This window comes from Coloeus monedula (assembly GCF_965178545.1).
Source record: "Coloeus monedula genome assembly, chromosome: 1".
NCBI lineage: Eukaryota > Metazoa > Chordata > Aves > Passeriformes > Corvidae > Coloeus > Coloeus monedula.
In genome coordinates this window covers 65,757,276-65,779,428 of record NC_138781.1, presented here as the reverse complement: position 1 = coordinate 65,779,428, position 22,153 = coordinate 65,757,276, and the positions used below count along the sequence as shown (strand labels likewise).

General features: G+C 45.7%; 1 protein-coding gene across 1 annotated transcript; it reads left to right on the top strand.

The window, feature by feature from the left end:
• The first annotated feature begins 1,068 nt into the window (after window positions 1–1,068).
• Window positions 1,069–5,839, top strand: SOX4 (SRY-box transcription factor 4). Its single transcript, XM_082280491.1, has one exon. The coding sequence runs from the start codon at window positions 1,949–1,951 to the stop codon at window positions 3,248–3,250; it is 1,302 nt and encodes a 433-aa protein (XP_082136617.1). The 5' UTR covers window positions 1,069–1,948; the 3' UTR covers window positions 3,251–5,839.
• Window positions 5,840–22,153: the final 16,314 nt, after the last annotated feature.

The following is a 22,153-nucleotide window of genomic DNA, read 5'->3' as shown; positions in this document are numbered from 1 at the left end:
GCTCCTTCCTCCCGCGGCCTCTCACGCTCTCTGGGGACCCGGCGGGGCCGGGCCGGGACCCCCAGCCGCAGCTTCTCACCGGGATTGGGATCGGGCGTCGCGGCGGGACCGCGCCATACGGGAGAGGCAGGTAGCGAAACGCAGAAGGGGGGTCGGAGGGTAAAAGCGCGATAAGGGCAACACCTCTTCCTCGTTCGGCGCCGGGGAATTTGGGAAGGGTGGCAGCGGTTGCTCAGCGCCGTGACTGGTGCGGGGCCCGGCGCTCCGCGGGAGGTGCCCGCTGCCTGTCCCATCCCACGCTCTGCGCCGCTCCGCTCCAGCTCCGTGGCGGAGGGGGCGTGACGGCAGCGCCTCGCGGGCGCTTCTCCAGGGCTGGCGACCCCTCCGTGACACTGCGCGTGTGGGCGTGGGGACGGGCACGGGGCACCCTCCGGCATCCCCCGGGCAGCGCTGCCCGCTGGGCGTGAGGTGGCTCCGGGACGGCAGGAACACCCTCCCGGCCCTTTGTGCGGGCAGGTGTCCCCGCTCGCCGCCCCGCAGCCACGGCGTGCGGGGGCGGGACGGCTTGATTCCCCTCTCTCCTTTTTTTTTTTTTTTTTAATAATTATTTGTACTATGATGATTTTTGCTGATTTCCTAATCTTTTTCCCCGGCAGGGAGGAGGGGAGGGAGGAGCGTGGCCGGGAGGCGGGGGGTAAGGGGGTCGCGGGCACGTGCGCGGCGAGGCGCGGGGCGGCGCGCGGAGCTGCCCTCCTGCCCCTTTTAAAAAGTTCGCCCCGCCGCCGGGAATGAGGTCAGCGCGGGCGCTTCCCATTGCACGCGGCCATTATTACCGCTCCGCGCCGGCCGCCAATCCCGGGGAGGCGGGCGGGGCTTGGCACGCGGAGGGCGTTGGATACAGCGTGCGATTGGCCGCGGGGCGGGCTGCGAAAGGATAAAGCGGCGCGGGGCGGGCGCGGGGTCCGCTCTCAGCTGCGGCCGGCGGAGCGCGGCGTGCGGGGGGCGCGGGGCAGCGCCCGGCGGGCGGGCGAGCGTGGGGGGCGGCGGCGGCTCCGCGGGGCTCCGCGCGCGCGGAGCAGCAGCAGCAGCACCACCACCGCCGTCGGCAGAGGAGGAGGAGGACGGGACTGGGCGCCCGGCTCGCCGCTCTTCCTGCCGGGGACGTACAGACTCGTTCATGCAAGAGCGCTTTTTAATTTTTCTTTTTTTACGGCGATTTTTTCAATTATTATTTTTTCATTCTTCTTATTTCTTTTTTTTTCTTTTTCTTTTTTTTCCCGAGGGGTTTCCTTTTCGCTCGGTACCTCGCAACTGCCAAATTCAGCCTGCACAAACTCCTGGCCGCCGACCCCGCCGCCACCACGGGTCCTGGAGCCGGGATTTTCGGGGCTTCGGGGGCGCGCCGCCTCCCCCCTCCCCCGCGGCCGTGCACGCTGGCCGTGCCCAGCGCTGAGAGACTTTCGGCGGCAGGAGTGCCGCTCTTCTGAAACGCTGCGGGCAGGCGGAACGCACTTGTGAACTGGACCAGCTGCTTCGGGGAGGGGGGAAACCCGATGTGGTGAGGAAAAAAAGCAGACCGACACCCCCCTCCAAAAAAAAAAAAAAAAAACAAACTAAAAAAGCCCAAAACACCCCAAGAAAAATCTAGCAAACTTGGACGGGCGGCTCGCGGCGCTGCTTTTGCAGAAACTCTTGTCTGACCGCGGGCGGCCCCGCCGCTCCTGCTGCTGCTGCCGCCGCCGCCTCGAGGGGGAGAGGACCGCGCCGCCGGGGACGAGGCGCCGGTGTGGACGTACAAGTGGTGCGGGGAGCGGGGGCGCGGCCGCGGGGGGCTGCGCCGTCCCGGTGCCGCTGTGAGAAGTTGCGCGCCCTGCCCCGCGCCGGAGCGGCGCTGAGCTCCGGAGCGGCGCTGAGCCCCGGCGAGCCCCCCGCCGCCGCCGCCGCCGCGATGGTGCAGCAGACCAACACGGCGGAGAACACGGAGGCGCTGCTGGCCGCCGAGACCTCCGACTCCGGGGCCGGCATCGAGCTGGGCATCGCCTCCTCCCCCACGCCGGGTTCCACCGCCTCCACGGGGGGCAAGGCGGATGACCCGAGCTGGTGTAAGACGCCCAGCGGGCACATAAAGCGGCCCATGAATGCCTTCATGGTGTGGTCACAGATCGAGCGGCGAAAGATTATGGAGCAGTCCCCTGACATGCACAACGCCGAGATCTCCAAGCGCCTGGGCAAGCGCTGGAAGCTGCTCAAGGACAGCGACAAGATCCCCTTCATCCGGGAGGCGGAGCGGCTGCGCCTCAAGCACATGGCGGACTACCCTGACTACAAGTACCGGCCCAGGAAGAAGGTGAAGTCGGGCAACAGCTCCGCCAAGCCCGGCGACAAGGCGGACAAGGGCGGCGGGGGCGGCGCCGGCGGGGGCAGCGCGGGCGGCGGCTCCGGCGGCCCCGCGGCCCCCGCCAAGCCCGCCCCGAAGAAGGGCGGCGGCGGCGGCTCCAAGCCCTCCCCCGCGGGCGGCGGCGGCGCGGGCGCGGGCGGCAAGCCCCACGGCAAGGCGGCGGGGGGCAAGGCCGCCCCCTTCCCCGGGGAGCCGTCGGCCGCGCTGCTGCCGCCCGAGCACCAGGCGCTCTACAAGCCCCGGGGGGCGGCGGGCGCGCCCTCGGGACCCGGCAAGCCGCTGGCCGAGAAGAAGCTGAAGCGGGTCTACATCTTCGGTAGCGGGCAGGCGGCGGCCGCCTCCGCCTCCCCCAGCGGCGCCGTGCCCGGCAGCCCCACGCTGAGCAGCTCGGCGGAGACCGGAGACCCCTTGAGCCTCTACGAGGAGGGGGGCGGCGGCGCGGGCCGGCCCGACGGGGACTGCGGCGGTGTCGCTTGCCCCTCGCCCTCCGGCTCCGGCTCGCCCTCGGATCACCGCAGCTACACCAGCTTGCGCGCCTCCTCCCCGGCCCCTTCGACGGCGCATTCCTCCTCCGCGTCCTCCCACTCCTCCTCCTCTTCCTCCTCCGGCTCCTCTTCGTCGGACGACGAGTTTGAGGACGACCTCTTGGACCTGAACCCCAGCCCCGGCTTTGAGAGCATGTCCCTGGGCAGCTTCAGCTCCTCGGTGCTCGACCGGGACCTGGATTTTAACTTCGAGCCCGGCTCGGGCTCGCACTTTGAGTTCCCGGACTATTGCACGCCGGAGGTAAGTGAGATGATCTCGGGGGACTGGCTGGAGTCCAGCATTTCCAACCTGGTCTTCACTTACTGAGGCGAGAGCCGGGCCCTGCTGGAGGAGGCGCCGGCGCGCGTGGCTGTCGGCAGGACTCGCCCGCCCCGCCGGGTGCTTTTGTGTCTTTTTCTGTTTTGTTTGGTGTTTTGTTTGTTTGTTTGGTTTTTTTTAGGGGGGGAGGTGGTGTTTTGTTTGTTTCTGGGAAGGGGCTGTTGAGAAATTGCTTCTTGTGCTCGGGGAAGGAGCGGGATCGCCCTCTCCTTGCGGAACGGCCAGCAGTCCCCTTCCTCCGGCTGCAGACGGACCCGCACACACCCCCTCCGAGAGAGGAACCTGACGGTGCTTTTTGAGAGACTGGCGGGAGCGAAACGCTGTCCTTTTTCCTTTTTTTATTTCCTGAAAAGAGAGACAGAGAAAGGGGGAGGGAGGGGGAAACCACATACACCTCTGGGTTCTTTGTTACTGCCCATTTTATACGAATAAAGAGGAGGGGGAGCGATGCGTTGTGCTGAGCGCACACTGGATGTCTTGAGTATTCCCTCTTTCCTATGAAAGAGCGATCAGAACTGCCTGGAAAAAAAAAAATCCACCCAAACCCTTTGCAAGGTTCACATTTGTGGGGAGAAATCTTGTCCCGGTTTCTTCTGCGGTGAGAGGAGGCAACAATGCTGGGAGGAGGAGGAGGAGGCGGATGGAGCTGGACTGAGATCCTAGTTAAGCGGAGAAGAGCCAGACTTACACTTGAGAGCTGTCTTGGAAATACGATGGGGGGAAATAATAATAAACTGAAATGGATTTGCACGTACAGATGAGGTGGCGGCAGCGCTTTTCTCAGTCACCTCATGTAATATGTAGAGAGAAAAATAAGGCTGAAACTTCAAGAACACTGAAAACTTCTTTTGAAACAGAGACCGAATGGGAACAGTTTCTGTCATGATGTGGTACAGGGGAAACGGAGGGCGATGGCTTTTGCAAAAAAAAAAAGAAAACCAACAACAAAAAAAAAAACAAACCCGAAAATACAAAAAAAAAAAAAGTAGTTTTTTTCTTCTTATTCAGAATCGTGATGGTGTTGGATTATTTCACTGGTGGGGTTTAATATAGCATGTTATACTGTCTATCTTTTCAAGATTTCTGTAAGACTGTTGAACAGTTTAAGAAAAACAAAACTAGTGTTAGGATAATATAAAAGCAGATAGATGGCGCTATGTTTGATTCCTACAAAAATATCACCAGCTTTTTTTCATTCTTAACTCTTTAAAGGATTCAAACGCAACTCAAATCTGTGCTGGACTTTAAAAAAAAATGAAAATTCAGGACCAAATTTTTTCTCAGAGTATGTATGTGTTTGTTCCTTATAGCTGTAAATGAAAAGACTGTTTTTTCTCACCGATGCTCCATCCTCGTATTGTTTTGTTTTGTTTTTTTTTTCTTGTAAATGTAATCGGATGCCATTTTATAAGTGGACGTATTTATACTGGCCAAACATTTTTGACTTTGTATTTCTTTGTCCTTTTTTGGTAGTTCTCGTTGTTACCCGCACCATTTTTATGTCTCCTTCACTGAAGGGCTAGAGTTTTAACTTTTAATTTTTTATATTTAAATGTAGACTTTTGACACTTTTAAAAACAAAAAGAGAAGAGAGATGAAAACGTTTGATTATTTTCTCAGTGTATTTTTGTAAAAAATATATAAAGGGGGTGTAAATCGGTGTAAATCGCTGTTTGGATTTCCTGATTTTAACAACAGGGCCGCTGGTTAGTATCTCACACGCGTGTGCGCGCTCACGCTCACTCACACTCTCACACACCCACGAATCAGCCCCTATTTTGTCCATGTTTACACTCCAATCTGCAGGCATCTTAAAGTGACAGCATCCCTCACCGCCCCCGCCGCTACCCGCTCCGCAGCCCCCTGCCTCTGCGCGGAGGGGGCCGGGGGAAGGGATTTACGCTGTATGCTACCGTTTTGGGGAGCCACCTGTCCCCGGATGAAGTGAAGCAACTGGTGCATTTACACAGAAGGGATCCTGTACCTTTAACTTGTAAACCACATCTTTTGCACTTTTTTTCTAAGCAAAAACGTGCCGTTTAAACCACTGGATCTATCGAAATGCCGGTTTGAGTTCGCGACACTATGTACTGCATTTTTCATTCTTGTATTTGACTATTTAATCCTTTCTATTTGTCGCTAAATATAATTGTTTTAGTCTCTTATGGCATGATGATAGCATATGTATTCAGGTTTATAGCTGTTGTGTTTAAGATGAAGAAAGTGAAAACATCTTTGTACATTTAAGTCTGTATTATAATAAGCAAAAAAGAAGATTGTGTGTTTATGTATGTTAATATAACATGACAGGCACTAGGACGTCTGCCTAATGAGGTGGTTCCGTTAAGGGTTTAACTTTTTTGTTCTTTTTTTTTGTTCTTTTTTGGTCATCCATCCTGTGCAATATGCTGTGTAGATTTTTTTTTTTTTTTGTCTACGATCACCCACAACACAACGTGGGGAAAGGAGAAAAAGAAAAAGAAAAAAAATCATGCCAGCTAACCATGTCAAGTTCACTGCCTGTCAGATTGTTGATATACCTTCTGTAAATAACCTCTCTTTTTTTTTGTTTTGTTTGGGGTTTTTTTTCTGTTTTTTTTTTTTTTTTTGGTTTTTTTTTTTTTTGTTGTTGTTGTTTTGGTTTTTTTTCTTCGGGAAGGAAATAAAATCAGCTGGAACTGAACCCTAACACTGCGCTGCTCTTGTCATCATTGCTACACCCCCAGCCCCTTCGGGGCAGGTGTGTCTTGTTTCTCCGGACGGCAGCGGCCGGCCCCGCCGGGAGGGGCCAGGGGAGGGAGGGGCGGCCGCGCTGCTGGACCGCCCACCCGGGGCCGCGGCCGGGGCACGGCCGGGGAGTGGCGGCGGCCGCCGGGAAGCGCCCGTGGGGATGGGGGCTGCGGGCTCGCCGGCTCCAGGGCAGGGGGATCCCGATCCCCGGCGCCGCGCCTCGCCTCCTGGTGCAGCTCGCCCTGGCGGACCCCGGGTTGAGTTTATTTTCCCTTTAAAGAGATTCCCCTTCTTTTTTCCTTTCTGCCCTGGTGTTTCGGGTGGGATCCGCCGGAGCAAACGAGCGAGCGGCAGTGAGGTCCCGCCGCCCATCCAATCATCCAAAATAGTTTCTCCGGGGCACTTTAAGGAAGACTTCCTAAGGCAAAACGTTTGCAAAAGCCCGGCCGTCCGCCGTGGGGATGCTCGGGGCGGGGATCCGGGGGCTCGCGGGGAGGTCCTTGTTCCCACCTCCCCGCTGGTCACCAGACGGGGCTGAGGCCGGTGACCCCTCTGGGTTTCGACGTCCCGGGTACCCGCCTGCATTCCCTTCCTGACTACGAATATGCATCGTACCTCGAGCAGTGTTTTGTAAACCGATTAAAGCATCCTCCTGCCATAATGGTTTCACTTAGCTGTTAATTTACAGCTGGCTTTGAGCCACGAACTCTTTTTTCCATGAAAAAGGAGCAGCAAACGAGAGGAACCGTGGTAGCGGCTGTTTCGCATAGCCACCGGCGCAGGAGGTTAATGTTTGCTCTGCCTTATCCCCGTGAATTCCTGGGTTGTATTTGCCTTGCAAAAAAACCCGATCAGCAGCTCCACGCCACTCATTGCCTGGGAGCTTTCCCAGTTACCCCTTTGCATACAACGCCTTTCCTGTCCAGGGTCACTTGCAAAACCGATGTCTGTGCCGGTGGCCTCGCGTGTCCCCCGGGGCATCCCCGCCCGGGCGCTGCGGTGGGGGCGGATAGGCAGCCCACAGCAGGGGTGCACCCAGACGCGCCCGGCCGGGGCACCTTGCTGTGTCCAGGCGGTGTTGTTAGTGATTAACTTCCCCTTGGGTCTGGGCACTGGTCAAAATCAGCGAAGAAAACGGCCAGGGGTGGCGATGGGACAGGCAACAACATCCAGCTACAGCCACTGGCAAGCAACAGGCCTGGGACTGGCTGCATCCCTCCCTGTGCCTGGCTCCAGTGCCCGCTGCCACTCCAGGCCCCTTGGCCGTTGGCTACAGTTGACTTGAGGGGTTTTATGGTTTCCTGCCTATGTGGTTTTTGTTCTCCATTATAATAAAGTCCAGTGCTGGCAAACGGATTGTTTCTCTGGGGACTCTTTGGTGACACAAGTTGTTGCTTCCAGATAGCTGTGGGAAGTCAGGCTACACAACAGTTACATACAGGCATATATACATAAATGGCAAATATTTCAGTGCTCCTTGCTGCTTGCAATAAGACAAGTCTCTCACTATAGGAAGTACCCAGAACAAAGCCACACAAGGATATATCACCAAAGATACTCCCCCATCCCCCCCCCCCCCCTTTTTTTTTTTTTTTAAATAGACCATATTTCTAGTGTAATTGCTTTGGAAACAAAAGTAGTAGCCCTTTAGCAAAGGTGAAAGAAAGCAAATTTACTGAAAAGTTTTTTTAATGAAGATTGATATAAAAGAAAGCAGATTTTAGGAATCTCAACTGGTGTATGACTAGGATTGCCTAACACTGGATCATCTCTTGGATGTGGGCCAGAGTGGTGGATGCCTATGTAGAGCTGTATTTCCACAGCATTGTGAAATCTCCAACTCGAGATTGCTGTAGCTGTCATTCCCTCCTACTGCCCTGCCACCACTGCCAGAGCCTCTGCCAGAGCTGCTCTGAGAGGCCCCAGCTCTGCTCCTGGTAGGTGTAACCATGCTTCAGCACACAAGGCAAAGAAAAATTGCTCCTTACCTGCTGTACCTCCACCTTGGTAGTCAGCATTTTAGAGACTTCTACAGCCACACATGGTCATTGTCACCAGTGAATCCCACTCCACTAATTAATTATTCTGTCCTCCATGGCATTCCCTTCCTGCTTGTGGCCTCTGCAACATCTTGTGGTAATGATGAGGGAATTCATTTGTGTGCTGAGTGAAAAAACGAAGTTTCCATTTTCTGTTTTAACTTTGGTATAGATAATATGGTTTGTTCTTGTACTGTGACAATTTTGTCTCTTCACCTTTGCTAAGACACTAATTTTTAAAACGTTGCTGTTTCTCCATCAGTTCATTGCATAGTGCACAGAGATACAGAAAAGAATTGAACTAGATTTAAGTGAAAAAATCAGCATAATAGGTTGCATATGTCTGTCGCTAAAATTTATTTTTAATAGATCATGCTTCTTTGTTAATCATTAATTTACCTGCAAATTAGATGAAGACTGTTCACCTCAAGAGTGTATATATAATTTCCAGTAATCAGATCTGCCTCCCCTGTGTATAATTTCATTTCCTCCCCATCCTTGTGAAGCAGTGTGTGATGTGATTGCATACATAGACAGTATTGTATTTTCTTTCTTTTCCAACACCAATGTGGGTTTCCCTGAGAGTCAGCAATGCTGAACACATTTGCAAGCTTTGTGCTCCTGTGTTATGCTTCCAGCAGAAATGGCCTGTCTGAGTGGAAAGGACAGTAAGGAGCCAGAGGCCTCCCCAGCCTCCCTGCTAGCTGTTGGGACATACACACATCATACATGACAGAGGATCAGCCATGTGAGTGCACAGGCTTTACGCTGGCCGGCCCCTTCTCTGCCACATCTGCTTCCACAACAAAATGGAAAAGAAGCAGATTAGAGCTTAACCTTCCTCCCAAGGGCTCTTTTATTCCACGTGTTGGTTCCAGTTACTGAATGTACCTATTAGGGTTAATTTTTTTCATTTAGAATAACTCTGTAAAGGTCTCTGAAAAGCTTTGAAGACATTAACAAGGTATTACAATGAGACCTCCTGGGTCTACACATGTTGTGATCATCTTAATATGCCAGAGTTCAAAAATTATTATCCACCTCCCGCCATTTCAACCTCTCCTCTCCAGGGCCCTCAAATGAGCTCTAAACATCAGGTAAGATTTTTGTCACCAACATGAAGAAAATATATGTGGTTTTTTCCAAGAAGGGTGTGCCATGGCAAAAAAGATGACTTATTCAGGTCTTAGCAATTTCCTGGTCAGTAACTGCTCTGTTTTGTGCATTGTACATAAACAAAGCAAGGCAAGGAGCAGCATTCACTGAACCTATAGTAACCAACCTATAGAACACCAACAGAATGAAATCCCCCCTATAAGCATAACTCAAAGCATGGCTAATACAGCATCTTTGACCAGATTATACTAGTCTGAGTCACTTCCTATGCCTTTTTTTTCCTATCAGTACACTAACTCCTAGTATCCTTTCTCCCCCTGTAATAGTTCCTCCATGTTTCTTGCAAACAAAGCTTAACTCTCCTACTTGGCAAAAGAACATCCTGAAACTCCAAATGGCCCCTGTTACACGTTCCCTTTTAAGTGAGTTTTATTTGAACCAAAGGACAATACAATAGTGGACCCAGAACATTACATCTTACCTTCTTCCCAGACCCCGTTTTTCTCATGTTTAAGCATTTATCTCCTTCCTTTGCAAAAGGCACATTGCATTTCCACTAGAATGAAAAGAATCTAATTTAAGATGTATCCAAGATGTACCCATGCTACATTATCATGCTGAACTTAGACCAAGGCTCTCGGATGAGGGTGTCTCTGCACACTGGCTCAAAAATATCACCAATCTGGGTACAAACTGTGATTGTGTTTCTGAAAGCTAGATGAAAACAGCTGGTATCTAACTGAATAATTTAAAAAGTGCTTGCTCAGGTTGACTGTTTTGAAGAAGTGAAATTGCTATGAAACTAGACAAGATCTGACTGTGTGATCTCAGCACAGGTCACTGAAACCTTTACACTCAGTTCATGTCTGACTGCATCTTTCAAATAGTCACATACTTGATGTGTCAGAGAAAACAGGAGAAACAGGACAGAGTGACCCTTTGCTGTAGCAGCCTGCCTGAAGTTTGTGACTGCATGTACCTCATGGTCTGTCCCTCTCAAAGAAGTGAAGAAAATATCCACATCTGGCCCCTGGAACTGCTGAAGCCATAATTCCTGGCACCTAATGGTCCCCATTGAGGGTCCATTGATCAGATGTAAAGTGCTGTGCTGATGACAGTGAGTTAGACAGTGACTGGCAAAGGGAATGGCAGTTTGAAGGTGGGTCTGGGCATTTCTCGAGACTTGAACACCAGAAACTGGATTGCTTTATTTCCATGAAAGCAAATTCAGCTGTCTTCAGGCTCATCAGACTTTTTGCTAGAGACTGCTGTCATTCAGAAATGTGGCATTTGATGTGACTGTGATGCCATCGATTCAGACTTACTCAGGGCATCAAGAAAGGCAAAAAAATTTATCATTATGTGGGGTAGTTCCTGTTTACATGTAAGTACTTATGTGCTCCAATTTTTTATAGTTTTAAGGCTTAATATTCAAGGAGGAGGCATATTTTCTGTAAATAAGAAAACAATAAAATTATTTTCAAATTAAAGAACTTGCATAGTTCCAGCTGTGGGAAACAAAAGGTACAGTGGATAAAACAGGCAGTCGGAAACAGGCATCTTCAGATTAATTCCTAGTCTTCCTGCAAACTTTTTCCAAGACTCAATGTCATTCAGAAAATCTTATTAGGCTGCTTCCCTTTGGATTGGTTTAAATGTTTGTTTGTGGTTTGTTTCTTTTTGTTGTGGGTTTTTTGCTTTTTTTTAAACTAATAAATTTAGAAGGTTTCTAGGAAGCAGGGTAAAGGAGCAGAGTAAGAATACATCTGTACATTCTTACTAAAAAAATAAGAAGGAGGAATCCTGAGTATTTTAAAAACATTTAGTTTTGTTCTCTTGTATCAACTTTGGGGGAAAGAAAGTGTGTAAATGTTCTTTGATTGAGCTCTCCTCACTTTTAGCATGAAGCCTTACAAACTGAGTCCTTTGCTTTCCTATCTTGAGTTGGAAATGCCTATTAGTGCTCCGGAGCTGTTTGCAAATGGAGAGTCGTAAATTCCAGCTCAGCTTATCTAAATGGTGTACTTCATGTAGTTCTAAAACACTGTATTATCACGGTGAAAGATACACACCATGAGTTAGACTTTGACTGACGTACTTAGTGATAATTACATAAAGGAAGCTTCCTAATTCCATTAACAAACTGTTGCAGATTTAGATAGAAATGAAATCATAGTGTCTCCTCCTCTTCTACTGCATTATTATTGTTGTTATGTTGGTGCCCTTAATCCTAGATCAGCAGCTCATGGCCTTGATGCACTATTAATACGGGACAAAAAGAGAAGATCCACTTTAGATTGTTTATAATTTAAATGCAGGACAGAAAAGCAGCCATGGATATGAGGAGAAAACAAACTAATATTGCCATTTGGTCTGGCAGCACTGATCTCACTACAGAAGCAGCCTGGGTTAGCTGCTCTTTCATTTTTTGTGGGTGTCACAGATGAAGACAGGTATTAATGAGGGATTTGGAAGAGAACACATATAAATTTGCACCTGTGAACAGGGACCTCTTCCAAAGTGTTTGTCATGATAAGAGAAAATACAAAACATAATAAGCAAACAGTTAAGAAGTTGGGATCACAAGTCGAATGTGTCCGACTTCAATTCTGCAAACACTGAGATAGTTGATAAGCATGTTGTGGTGCTGGAAAGGACCCCGATGTAAACTTACCTGTGGAAAAGGGCTCATGGCCAAGAGCACAAATCAGGTTATCATGGTGTAGCCTATGGGCCATGAAAATGGTCATTGAATTAGAAGGTCTGGATGCATGGGAAGAAGAGGAGAAAAAACATACTGCAGTAGCAGGGACCCAAGGGGATGTGAACTTCAAGAAAAACTAGAAAAAAACCAGTACTGTTAAACCATAGCCTGGGTATTAAAGGAGAAATATTGCTGGTGACTAAAATGAAACCGGTGCTTTAAAGGAGCAGGTAGGAGCAAGGCTTTAAGAGCCTAGTGAAGATAGAAAATTGTGTCTTAGTTTAATTCTGGCAGAGCATACAACCTGGGTATCCACAGGCAATGTTAGAGACAAAGGATAGGTTTTAATTTCTCCTGAGGCAAGGATATCAGCAAATCACTGTGTCAGCCAGTGGAACCTGGTTTCTACAGATCCATATCTTAGGAGAGCTCCTGCTACAACCTATCTGGCAGGGCCTGGAGCACATTAGCTTCATTCCTCTGTCCAGCTCCAGCTGGAGCCCTCACCCAGCCCTGATGAGCTCATCTAAGCTGAAGCTGGGCCTCTGTCCTTTCTCCTAGGCATCTCCCTGTGCAAAACTTGTAGAAATGTAGTGTCTTTTGAACTCAGCTTCCCTCTATAAAAGTTACGGGTGGATGGATGGAGGGATGGATGGATGGATGGATGGATGAAGACAAGTGTATGACACCTCTTCAGGAAAGCAAGTTGAAAAACCAAGTCCAAAGAGCATTTTGCCTATAGCCACCACCAGCTGGTGAAATGGGTTTTGGAAGCATTTGAGAGTTGTGCTTGTGCTACTCTGAGTGACTCTGGCACTCAATAGAGGATCTGGTGTCCGATGGCCTTACAGATTACATATGTTTTTTGTAGCCTCCTCTGAAGGATGTTGGATGCTAAATGACAGATCTAAAGCTTTTGTGGCTCTGCTTGTTACTGGCAGGTCTGTTGGTGATCTGAAACTCAGTTAATTTTAAATTTTCCTGTAATGTTATGAAATATGGGAATATTTTGCAGGAATGGAAATATTATTACTTAAAATATAAATTTCCCATTTAATATTATTTCTTGATAAATAGAGTTGTGCCATTGGTATGCTAAAGTGTAGTTAATACTCTTTTTGCCATAAATTAATTGTAAACTTGTAGAGCAAAGTGCACTCATAAGGAAGTATCCACATGTGCGCATTTACAAATAATTTTTTCATCAGGGGCTCTGAGAAAAAAAATGATGACAAACAAAATGGGCTGGTTTCACATCACAGGGATAGATTTACATCAAAGTCATTTAAATTGCCAATTTTAATCATGATTTAAATTGTCAAGTTGGAAACCTTGATTTAAATAATTGATTTTCATCTTGTTTTGCATTTGTGCTTCCTAAGTATTTTTCTAAATAAGGGCTGATTCTCATTGGCTGTTGTAATTCAGCATTTCCTTTTGCTAACCATTAGGCTTAAGTACATATTACGTCTGCATATATTTAAGTAGTTTAACATATATTTACACAGATTCTTAATTTATACACTTTTATCATGCTAGAAAAATTATTAATGAATATTTTCTGACTTTCTAAGTGATGTTTATTTTTCCTCATGCATTCATTCAAGCTGTATTTGGATGGTAATTAGACTTTCATTAAAAATACGTAAAATCTGGAAGGGAAGGGGTATGTTAGTTCGAATATGCTGGGTAGCTAAATAGTAGTTTTGTTAGAATGTGTTCCCATTAAAAAACAAGGTCTAGGTCTGCTGTGGACTTCAGACTTGTAGCTCTGATAAGTTACTTTAGCAGGGCATTAGTTGCAGTGTTACCCAGCCAGGAAGGGCTGCCTTTCTAAAACCTTCACACACCTCTTTAAGGGTGCAGAGATGCTGTGTTGAAGCTGCGGTCTGTGCCAGGAGAGACGGGAGTAAACCACCAAGGACAGGAGCTCCTGCAATGTCCATGGTGACTTTTCCAGCCAAGCTGGTGCCATTGGAGAGGTAAGGTCACCAGCCCTCTTGAGCCACCAGGACAAGGACAAAGAACTCTGGTTCAGAACTTCCTTGGAGGCAGCTTGTAACAGTGGTTCTGACAAAAGTGGCTTCTTTCTACCCCCTCACCATCGTGGAGTTTAATGCCAACATGCTTCTGCAGAGTGTGTCCTAATTGGCTGTTAGATTGGCTGGATAGTCTGTGGCTGGTGAGCTGAACTGTCACTGCATCTTCCAATATTTTAGAGACAAATTTCAGTGCCTTGTCATGTGTCTCAGCCTGACAGAACAGGAAAAAAATGGACCACTCTACTTTTAATCCCTGTTGTTTAGTTTGAGTATCTTGTGCTTTCCTGGAAGACCTGGTTATTGGAGAAGGTTCTTGATTTGTTGTGCTGGGAAGTATCGGTTATTTAATTTTTGACACTAAACAAGGCATTTATACTTATTAATCAGCAAAAATGGAGCCAAGTTTTGTGATAATTATTTTTTTTTTAGATTTAAATACATATACAGTGTCTGTAACATTCTTTTGTGTATAGAATAATGAGGAAGACACAGTTTTTCCTTTGCTACCTCTGGTATCTTGAACATATTGATTTTATAAACTAGATAGTAAAAAAAAAAATCTTTTTTTAACCTTTCATCCTGATGACAAAAGATTACTTGTGAGTGTGGACTGGTTAATCACTGTCTGTTTCTTCTGGTAGTGAAGCTACTGTGCCTGTAGGAAACTTCCAATGAAACTATTTGGAAGCTCTGTGTGACCCTCAGTGTCACCCTCATTTTTACATGTGATAAAACTGAACACAGCAAAGGTTCCCTAAATATATTCCAAAACATGGAAGATGTACGCAAAGTGGATGCTCTGAATTATAAAAGGACAAACTTAAATAATGGTTGAAACTTTCTCTAAAATTACCCTTCTAAAATCTCTTGGTCCTTTTAAACTGCCTGACCAAGGTAGCTTTAGGTATGAATAAGGTAACAAATTGCCAGAAACTTTTTTTTTTTAGAATAGAAGACTTAACCTCTAACTTTTGATTTCTGCTTACGTAAGTCTGACTTTTTTACTATTAAAATTTTTGATGTGACAGCCAAACCTAGAAAATGTAACAAAATGCTAATTAAGTCCTGTCTAATCTGAGTCTTATCTGGCCATCCATGCTCATAATGTTTCTCAGGTTTAAAGGCACTAACCACTTAAAACAGCCAGCTGTGCTAATTGAAATTAATGGACTATTAATTCAGCCCTTGCAGTACAAGGTACTCATCTCACGTACTTGTGTCAGCATTTCTGTCATTGTGGTTCCAAGTGCTTGGTAGTGCCTTGTCTCTGTAAAGGCAGAGCACATAATGCCTGAACCTCCCATCTCAAACATGTAGCAAATGTAAAAAGAGACACATAGAAAACAACCTAAGAAAAAAAGACAAAATGACACTTTATATGGTGATGAAAATGATGTTAATGAGATTGTCTTTATGTGTCATAGCCATGACTAAGTCTATCAAATATGAGGATGATGATTTTTTTTTCTTTTTTTTTAATACTTTGTAGAGGAACAAATATAGTCCTCTTAACTTCAAAATATCCCTTTCCTCTGATCCTCAAGTAGCTACTCTTGGAAATTTTCTTGCCTTTTTGCTCAAGATCTTGATTCCTCTCCAGCCCTGCATATCTTTATGTGCAACACCCCGGAGCTTTCACTAACAGTGTTTCTTTTCCTCTCACTTTCTTTAGTTCAAAGTCGTTTCCAAATATTTCTCTGCAACAAATTAACATACCCAATAGTGATAGAATCTCACAAGATCTTCTGCACAGGTGGAATATAAATTCCTTTAATGTGTACACAAATAGAAGTTAGGAAATGTATAAAATTCTGAGAGTGCTGTGCTTGTACGTTGAGTTTTGATTAACAGCTGATAAACAGTTCTCTAAGGTTTCCTGCCATATGTAACAACATGGGAGATGAAAGAGGATATAAGTTGCTTTAGGCCTTGTCCATTTTACTGGATGTCATATCAGAGATTAGATTTAATTTCATCCTTTGTGCAAAGAATTTTTTAATAAAGTAGCCATTCAGATTAAAGTAGGGATTAATATATTATTTATAGTAATAAGTGTGGAATTGGGTAATGCGTTACCTCTGATGCTATCACAGAAATTACTTACTCTGATCAAATACTTCTTGTTATGGTTCAGTGGAATATAAGTATGTCCTAGAAACTGCATTCCAAAAATAAAGGGGTTTTAACTATTTAAACAGGTTATAATGAAAAGTAAACAAAATAATGTTGTCCTTAATTGAGAAGGAAAAGAGACTACTTTTGGTTCTGCTATAGAAGTCTTGTTGAATAAGCGAAACAGTGCAATTTTCTCAAACACACCCAAACCCAAACTTTGAATATTTTGGATTTGATAGCAAAGGCAACAGTGGAGAGAGACCAGAGAAACCTCACAAGGCAATGAAGTTTCGTGTGCCATCCCTGTCATTTTATGCTGGCTTGAAGCTGGGTTTGAGTTGACAGTAGCTTTTCCAAATGGCATAAATTATGAATAAATATCCTAATCCCCACCCCTGGGGGCAAATGGCTTTGCCTGACAAAGGCTGTGCAGGCTCAGGAGGAGCAAGAAGTGATCCCCATTGCAGCTCTACTAAAGGCTAAAGGCCTTTTGTGCTCTACTTGTTCTATTCTGCACTTCATCTGAAACACCATGAGACCCAAAAATCACTTAAACACCATGAAATCCAAAAATCACACTGCAGCACCAGAGATGAGAAAACGAAGATTGGCTCATATGTTAGCTAGCTTCACCTTATCATCCACAATGCAACCTAGAATTGTGAAAATATGCCTTGGTGTTTCTGGTTGGTTGTCATAGTTCATACTTTTCTAAATAGAACATCCAAAGTTATATTTTATGAAATTTGATGCAACGTGGACTGAACTCAAGCAGAAAAGGCACCAGTGCTTTAAATCTGCTTTGGATTATGCCCATGGTGGGACAAGAAGTAACTTTCTTGTCAGGCATTCCCCTTCTGAAATAATTGTCTTCTACTTCTGAACTCTACTTTGTTCAGTAGGGCTTGTTTATACATATATGCTCTGACTTTAAAGGTATTTTTTGTCAGTAAAAGCTGAGACAATTCTCTTCACCAATGACTGGAAAGCTGAGGAATAATTTAGTACAGGAAGAACCTCCTGCAGGACCTGCAGGATGTGGTATAAACCACGTGACAGTTCCAGCTGGGGCTGTGTCACTCAGCAGAGAAGAGGGTGATGTGAACTAGCTTAAGCTAGGAAGTGCAGGAGTGTTCAGAAAGGGAAACCTTGATTTTATTTTTTTTCTTTTTAATAGATACTACTGCACACTTTAAGCCACCAAGGTAGGTGGCTGTGCCTCTTCCAGAGGAGCAAGTTACAATCCCATGACTCCAAGAATCCTTTTCATTACCTTTCAAAAACCAAATACAATGAAGTGTTATAACATATTGCAGGATGCTATCCTGCAATATAACACCCAGTTTCTGCTGGCTGATCAGCTCTGTACACCCATGCACAGAATAAACCTGGCAGTGCCAGGACCAGCCTGTAGGCTGGGGACATCCTGCAGCATCAATGTGCCAGCGTTCACATGCTGTGACTGGCCATCTCTGTCCCTCCTTCTGCAAGGTCACCTGCCTTTCCCAGGAGTCAAGGAGTCGTGTGGGCTCGGGGTGTCTGTAGGCTGTGTGAGCAGAGAGCCAGGTACTCACTGGGAAACACTGGGTTGAACGAGCTGGTGTTTTTCTTCTGCTAAGGTCTGCACAGGCTTCACAATGGGCACTGTGTGATGGGGAGGACAGTGAAGAAAGTCGTGTGTGAGCCCTCTCTAATGCTGAAAGTCTTGAATAATCAGTCCTGGTTGCCAGAAGGGGCGAGCATGATAGGTTTCAGATGTTTATCAATAAATCCCATTTCTCTGCTTTGTGCTCAGAATGCCCCTCCAAGGGGGTAAGTACCCTCCTCTAGGCACCAAAAGGTAACAGCAGCTTTTTCCTATGGAAGAGAATTGCCTAAGGCAAATGAATCATATCGCTTCATGCTACTCTTTCGTCCCCTCTAAATAGCTCTGTTTCCGGTTTCGGAGATAATTTAGTAAGTTTGTGTTGTTTGGGCTGCAGTTATATCTAAATGCTTCTCTACCTAGCAAGTTCTGATAATTTTCTTACAAAATCATTTCTGTTTGGGGAGTGTGTGTGGGTACACAATGTTTTATATACAGAGATCAGGCCTGGCTAAGAATCTAATTTGTCTACAGTTTATTTGCTATCTGTCATCCAACTGGGTGTTTAGTCTCATGGTGTAAAATGTTTCCTGTTTCTAGACAGCCAAGTTGTCTGTGGTCACTTCAAGGGACATTTCCTGCTTCAGATATTCATATTTATTTAGAGTTCAAAATCAAGAATATTTTAAAATGTTGAATATTTAAAAACGTTATGACACTAGAACATTCTTTCCTTGATGATAGAACAAGGAAAGTATCTCTTTTCGCACTGATTTTAACTTCAGCGTTTTTATTTTTCTTGGAATTCTTTATTAGAATAATTTGATTTTTACTGGGTATATAAATATCATATTTATGTAATTTTCAGAAAGAAATGCAGGAAACAATGTAACTAGGCATTTTCTAACTAAAATAGATTAAAAACCATAGTCTGATGATGATATGGTGGCTGGAAGCTCATCATCAGTAGGTTAATAACAACACTGCAGCTTCTGGTTGTGGCTAGTTATCAATATGATTTCCATGAATTCCAGTTTTTCACATACATTTGTTCATTTTATGTGATTAAAAATAATGACCTAAACTTTACATGTTTAGGTAAAAAAGCTTTTTTAGCTGTCTAGAAAAGTGTTGTTTTTTTTTTTCCTCCCCAAATCCTGTGGTTTCCCTGCAATTCGTATTCTGAATTAGCAGAAACTTTTTTTCCTGGAGTGGAACTTTCAGCTTCTGTTTTTCAATGATGATGGGAGAAATTGGGTTCCAATGCTTTTTTATTTTCTGTTTTTAATTGTCTGCGGCAGTGGAAGTGCAAACCTTATGGACTGTTATTTGATGTAATTGTAGATGATTTAAGAGCAAAGGAAATTTCCCAGAAGTCATTCCAGTGCTTTTAAACTGACCTTTTCAGTACAGGGTGTCTGCATGAAAAAAAACCACCTCATGAAATACTCTCAGTGTTTTTGATATCTGCATCCAGGTGTTTCTGATAGATGCCTTAGAATATAAAATCTGCATATGCAGCCATCACTAAAGCTGATAAATTGCTGAAGCTGCTCTCACACACACATTGCATATGTAGGTGGCTTAGTGAATGAATAATGCAAACCAGAGGTTTCTAGATTTTTCACTACAGAAAAGAGGAATGAAGCTCCCTATCAATATTAAAGGCCCAACTCTTCTTCATCTCAGATCCTTTGTGAGCATTTATATCTGTGCGAAATAAGCTTAAGAAGAATTAAAAAAAAAACCTGCTTCACTGGAATTTACATGGCTCAGGAGGCTCGTAATAGGATGAGTGTCTTTACTTCAGGTCACTGATTTAAATCCCAGTTAGAAATAGCCAGAAGTCATTACAATCTGATGGCCAGTTGGTGACCTATGAAATGAACTGGTGATGGGAGCCACCAGTTGCCACCAAGATGTGGTTATGTATCACACCAGTGAAGCAAATTCAGTATTCCTGCAATTATGGAAGCCAGAGTTTTTCTTTTTCTTAAGGAACACCTCATTTCTCACTGCCCAGCCTGTACTAAACAGAGTGCAGTTGAATTTTATCCATTAATAGGAGATTTTCTTAGAATTACAGTCTTGGTAGCTGATCCTTTAAATCTGTAGAGACAACCAGCTGCAGCTTTTAGGTAGTAATTTCCCCTCTGCCTGGATTTCATCTAGTAAATATTTGCCTCTTTTTATGCATATGGTGATTTTCTCCAGGCTTTTCCTGTCATCACCAAGGGCTCACCCTCTCCTTATCCTCTTCCACACTTTATTTCACTTTGTAAAAATAAAAAACATTAAAAAAAATTGATCGCTGACCCTGTGAATGTATTATTGAAAATAGTTATGTATAGTTGGAGTCTAATATAAAATACCAATTGACCTATGGAGCCCATAAGTTACCCCTTGTCTGTGGAGGCAGAATCTGGAAACGTAGTGTGTTCATGTGTAATAAATACAGAATTTGTAATTTGAATTTCCAGGCAGAGGTTACTGACAGATTATGCATCTCTCAAATCTGATTCCAAACAGTCGCATATTATCAATGACATTTTCCTTTCACGACACCTCTGGCATTGTGTGAAGCTCAAATTTGAAGAGAATAGGCTTATTTGAGCTTTATTATTTTTTAATTTGTTACATTTTCTCAAAAATAACAAGTCAGAAAAAATATGGGGATGGGGGGGAAAGAGGCTGGGGATAGGTTTTAATGTTTCAAGCTGTTCCCTTTGGAACTCACCATAGAACTTGACGGAGACATCCTAAATTACAGCTTTCATGTATTAGTCAGACACATATGCATGAACTCACTTGTGTGGGAGATCGCATGAGTGGGGCTGGAGAAAGCACTGACCTCTTATTGTGCTTGTGTTTGCACGTGGGCAGACATCATCAATATTGGTGTCAATGACATTTTTTTAGTCATTCCACTGACAGCTGGATTGAATCTCTACTTAGAAATCACAGGATTAAGCAAACCAATCTCTTGGTTTACCAATACTGACAAATATACACCTCAGCATTCTTGAGGGAGCACAAGCAGTCTCTCATTGAGACTACACAAATCTTCTTACTCATGGAATGCAGAGATAAATTCAACTTATATCAGACTGGCATTGTTATTACATGTATTGCACTCATACCAGGTAACCTTTATCAAGACTGGGACTCCTTCAGATGCTGGTTTTCAGTGTACAGTTTGTATTTTCATCCTTATTAAAACAAGGATATGCTTTGAAAAATGTTATCAGGGTCGAGCATTGGGTTTGCTTGGCCAGGTTTCAGTACAGGAGCATGGGCTAAAGGGGTGTCTTCTGTGAGAAGCTGCTGGAAGCTTCCCCTATGTTCAGCAGAGCCAATGTCAGCTGGCTCCAAGATGGACCAGCTGCTGGCCAAGGGTGGGGCAATTAGAAATGGTTGTAAGGCCTCTGTGATAACATATTTTAGAAGAAAAAAGTTTTTGTGCAGATGTAATTGCAGTCAGAGAAGAGCAGCGTGAGATATGTGAAAGAAGCAACTCCACAGACACCAAAGTCACTGAAGAAGGAGGGGGAGGAGGTGCTCCAGGGCCTGGAGCTGGGATTCCTCTGCAATCCCTGGGCAGGCCATGGTGAAACAGCTGTGCCCCTGCAGCCTATGGAGGTCCATGGGGATGCAGAGAGCCACCTGTAGCCCATGGAAGAGGCCCATGCTGGAGCAGGTGGATGTCTGAAAGGAGGTTATGACCCTGAGGGAGGCCTGTGCTGGAGCAGGGTCCCATGGAGAGAGGACCCCACGCTGGAGCAGGTTTCCTGGTAGGGCTTTTAACCCTGTGGGGGTCCCACCCTGGAGCAGGCTGTGCCCAAAAGACTGCACCCCATGGAAGAGTGACCCATGTTGCAGCAGTTCATGGAGAACTGTTGCTTGTGAGATGGACTCACGTTGGAGAACTTCATGGAGAACTGAGGGATCCCACGCTGGAGCAGGGAAAGGAGTCCTCTCCCTGAGCAGCAGGAGAAACAATGTGTGATGAACTGATCATAACTCCCATTCCATGTCTCCTTGCACCACTGGAGTAGGAGGTAGAGCTTGGGAAGGAGGGAGCAATGGGTGGGGGGAAGGTGCTTTAAAGATGTATTTTACTTATCATTGTCCTGCTCTGATTTTGTTAGTTAATCAATTCATTAATATCCCAAATTTGAGTATGCTTTGCCCTTGACGGTGTTTAGTGAGTGATCTCTCCTGGGCCTTATCTCAATCCATGAACTCTTAAGTGTATTTTCTCTCCCCTGTCCAGTTGTGGAGGGGAGTGATAGAGCAGCTTTGGTGGGTGCCTGGCGTCCAACCACGGTCAACCAGCTATAGTCTTTCTGGTGCCAAAACCCGGGATCATGAAGATTTTGAGATAAGGATAGTAACGGGGAGAAGTAACTGGCAAAACAAGTACTGAACAATGTTAGAGACTGAAATGGTCATGAGGAGTTTTTGTTGTGATTGTGGTGAAGTGACAAGGGGTGGATTTTGTGTAAATCTTTTTTGTGATGATGTTATCTTGCTCATTGCCTGGGGAATTTTTGTTATGTT

What these genes read in the sequence shown, in the direction of transcription:
- SOX4 (XM_082280491.1), top strand. Translation starts at nt 1,949, where the DNA reads ATGGTGCAGCAGACCAACACGGCGGAGAACACGGAGGCGCTGCTGGCC.